This window comes from Terrapene carolina, unplaced genomic scaffold (assembly GCF_002925995.2).
Source record: "Terrapene carolina triunguis isolate 2854851 unplaced genomic scaffold, T_m_triunguis-2.0 Scaffold62, whole genome shotgun sequence".
In the NCBI taxonomy this organism is placed as follows: domain Eukaryota; kingdom Metazoa; phylum Chordata; order Testudines; family Emydidae; genus Terrapene; species Terrapene triunguis.
In genome coordinates, this window is record NW_020664413.1 from 41,519,962 (window position 1) to 41,523,284 (window position 3,323).

Sequence of the window (3,323 nt, forward strand, 5' to 3'; positions counted from 1 at the left end):
CAAAGTAATAGGAAAGCAAAGGAATGACTCGCTTACCGAAATATTTCTCGATGGCTTTTGACGTTCCAATTGTAATTGCCTTTACTAACAAGTTCAAAAAACTCAGTCCTTCTCCTGCAACAAAACACATAATCAGGAGGAAAAACCAGAAACTTCTGGAGCTGTTGTGATATAAACAAATTTTCTGTGAGAACACAAGATCGCTGTACCTCCTGCACTAATGTTAGAAAATGTTAAGTTGACAAGCTATTTCAATGAACCATTTTAATTTTGAAACATGCCTTATAACAGCCTAGCACTATCAGATCTGTCAGATAATAGATGTACATACACACATCACTATATCGCACCTCAGTTTTTATGGAAGGATGAAATGTTCTGCCTGTAACAACATATAGCCAATAGGACCATATGTACATAAAACGTATATTAAATGGTGATACTTTGCCTTTCATCTGAGGATATCTCAGGGCTTCCCAAAGATGGGTAAATATTATTTCCAGCTGAGGCACAGAAAGGTTTAATGACTTGTCTAAGGTCACGTATTGAGTTGGTGGTAGAGTCCTGAATAGAAGCAAGAATGACTGACTTTCTCATGCTCTAATCACTAGAGCACCCTGCTTCCTTCTACAAGACTGAGTGGGGAAAAATACCGAAAGGAAGGCAATACATAGTTGTTGCATGTTAACCCAAGAAGAGATGCTACACAGTCTGTCCATCAAACCACAACTGCAAAGTAAACATGGCTCACTGGGTGTGTCTACACTGTAATAAAACACCTGCAGCTTGCCTGTGTCAGCTGACTTGGGCTTGCAGCTATAACATTGCATTGGGCTGGAGTCCTAGAGTGTGACGATGCGGTTCTGGCGGAACCCAACTGAGAGTGCCAACTCAGGACAAATTGCTCAAACAGGGCAGTTACAGCCCAAGGCTGGGGGTTTTTCCACCTCTAAGGCAAACCAAACCAGCCAGACTAAGAGTACTTCGGTCTCACCCCACTGGCTAACCGCAAGTCTCACAAGCAATCTCCTTAGACACTCCAGTTTCCCAGTATTACCACCAGTGCCACTCGTTATGGGGACAAATGGTTATGAAAACCAAGACCCCAGTAAAAGAAAACGGTTCTCCTGATCCCAAAGGACCAAGCCCCAGACCCAGGTCAATATACAAATCAGATCTTATCCACAAATCACGCTGTTGCCAATCCTTTAGGATCTAAAATCTAAAGGTTTATTCATAAAAGGAAAAAGATAGAGATGAGAGTTAGAAATTGGTTAAATGGAATCAATTACATACAGTAATGGCAAAGTTCTTGGTTCAGGCTTGCAGCAGCGATAGAATAAACTGCAGGTTCAAATCAAGTCTCTGGAATACATCCCCCGCTGGGATGGGTCCTCAGTCCTTTGTTCAAAGCTTCAGCTTGTAGCAAAGTTCCTCCAGAGGTGTGAAGCAGGATTGAAGACAAAATGGAGATGAGGCATCAGCCTTATATAGTCTTTTCCAGGTGTAAGAACACCTCTTTGTTCTTACTGTGGAAAATTACAGCAAAATGGAGCCTGGAGTCACCTGGGCCAGTCCCTGCATACTTTGCTGAGTCTGAAGGCATATTTGCCTTCTCTCAATGGGTCCATTGTATAGCTGATGGTCCTTAATGGGCCATCAAGCAGGCTAGGCAGAGCTAATCCCAGCTTGTCTGGGATGTCACCCAGAAGCATAGCATAAATTTGCCATACAGACAGTATAGAGCCAATATTCATAACTTCAACTACAAAAACTGATACACACATATAGACAGCATAATCATAACCAGTAAACCATAACCTTGTCTTAGACACCCCATTTGACCCCTTTATACAAGATTTGGGTGCCACTACAGGACCTTGGTTGCAACAATGATCTATATGGTCCCAGTTTATGTCAATAACGTCACATAGAGCCTGGGCTCCAACCTGAGACCAAATACCTACACTGCAATTTTATAGCTATGAGCCCAAGTCAGCTGTTGCAGGACAGCTGCAGGTGTTTTACGGTAGTGTAGACATGCTCACTGCTTGCTTATATCATGATAAACTAGCCTGAGGATAAAGGCAGCAAATGTTGGTGCCAGGTCAAGATTCACTGCTAGAAACCTCCAAATACCTGTCTTCCCTCAGCTAATGGCCCTGTAGTTACCAGTTAACTCACATGTGGACAGCGCAGGGTTTATGACTACTCCTACCCTCACCTGCCTGTGCTAACTTCTCAGTGAAGTTGACCAATATTGCCACCTCTGGCACAAGAAAGAACATAACCCATTACGTTTACACCCCCCCTGGACAGGCATAGGAAAGATAGCATCAGTCAATGTTTTTAGTTTTGTCTATTGATTTACAGCTTTCCTGTTACGGAAACATTTTTTTTATGAATTCATGTTCTTGCATTTTAAAATAATAAAGAACAAACTCTGCCTTTTAAATCTAAAACACAAGGATCATTCACAGGGGAAAACTGACCCATAGTAAAATGGGTCCAATCATGTTAAGGCTGGCTTGGGGCTTTCTCACTAACCTACAAATAGACTGTCCTAAGTCAAGAATTTCAACAAGGTGCCACTGTAACGAGGGCCCCATCGTGCCAGGTGCTGTACAAACATAGTGAGAGAGAGAGAGTCCTTGCCCCCCTGAGAATTTTCTGTCTAAATATCAGACAGACAGGACAGCAGGGAAACAGAAGCACAGACCTTCTCCAAGGTCACACAGTAGATTAGTGTCAGAGCTGTGAAGATTTCAGAGGTACGTCTACACAGCATTTTGGAGCGAGTCTCAGGCTAGAAGGCTCACACTAGCACTCTAAAAATAGCTGTATAGAAAGCACTTCGAAGTTGCAGTTCCGGCTCTGAAGACCACCCCTCTCCATATGCCTCACAGCCCAAGCTCCAGCCCCAGTCACAACTTCACAGTGGTTTCTATACAGCTACTTTTAGAGTGCTAGTGTGAGCTTTCTAGCCTGAGGCTCACTCTAAAATGCTGTGTAGACGTACCTCTGCTACCCTAACTGTCTTGAGTGGCAGTCCTGTGCCCTATCCTATAGTAGACCCTGCTGCCTCTGTATCAAGCAAAGGTATAGTTAGATTCCTAGCATGACAGAGCTTAATGAGCAGCGCCGCCCAGAGGATTCAGGGAGCCTGGGGCAAAGCGGGGGAGCTGCGGCACTTGTACTCACCCGGCGGTGGTGCGGGTCTTCGGCAGCATTTCGGTGGCGGGGGGCCCTACTGTTGCTCCGCGTCTTCGGCAGCACTGAAGGACCCGATGCCGCCGAAGACCTGGAGCGACTGAAGGGCCCCC

The 3,323-nt window shown here is 44.7% G+C and overlaps 1 protein-coding gene across 2 annotated transcripts in view; it reads right to left on the bottom strand.

The window, feature by feature from the left end:
* The window catches only part of PDE11A (phosphodiesterase 11A), a 226,632-nt gene that overhangs the window by 29,260 nt on the left and 194,049 nt on the right, over positions 1-3,323 (bottom strand). For both annotated transcript variants that reach the window (XM_029910560.1, XM_026647595.1), the window contains one exon: positions 37-114. In XM_029910560.1, the coding sequence (XP_029766420.1) occupies positions 37-114 (78 nt within the window). The remainder of the gene's footprint in view (positions 1-36; positions 115-3,323) is intronic.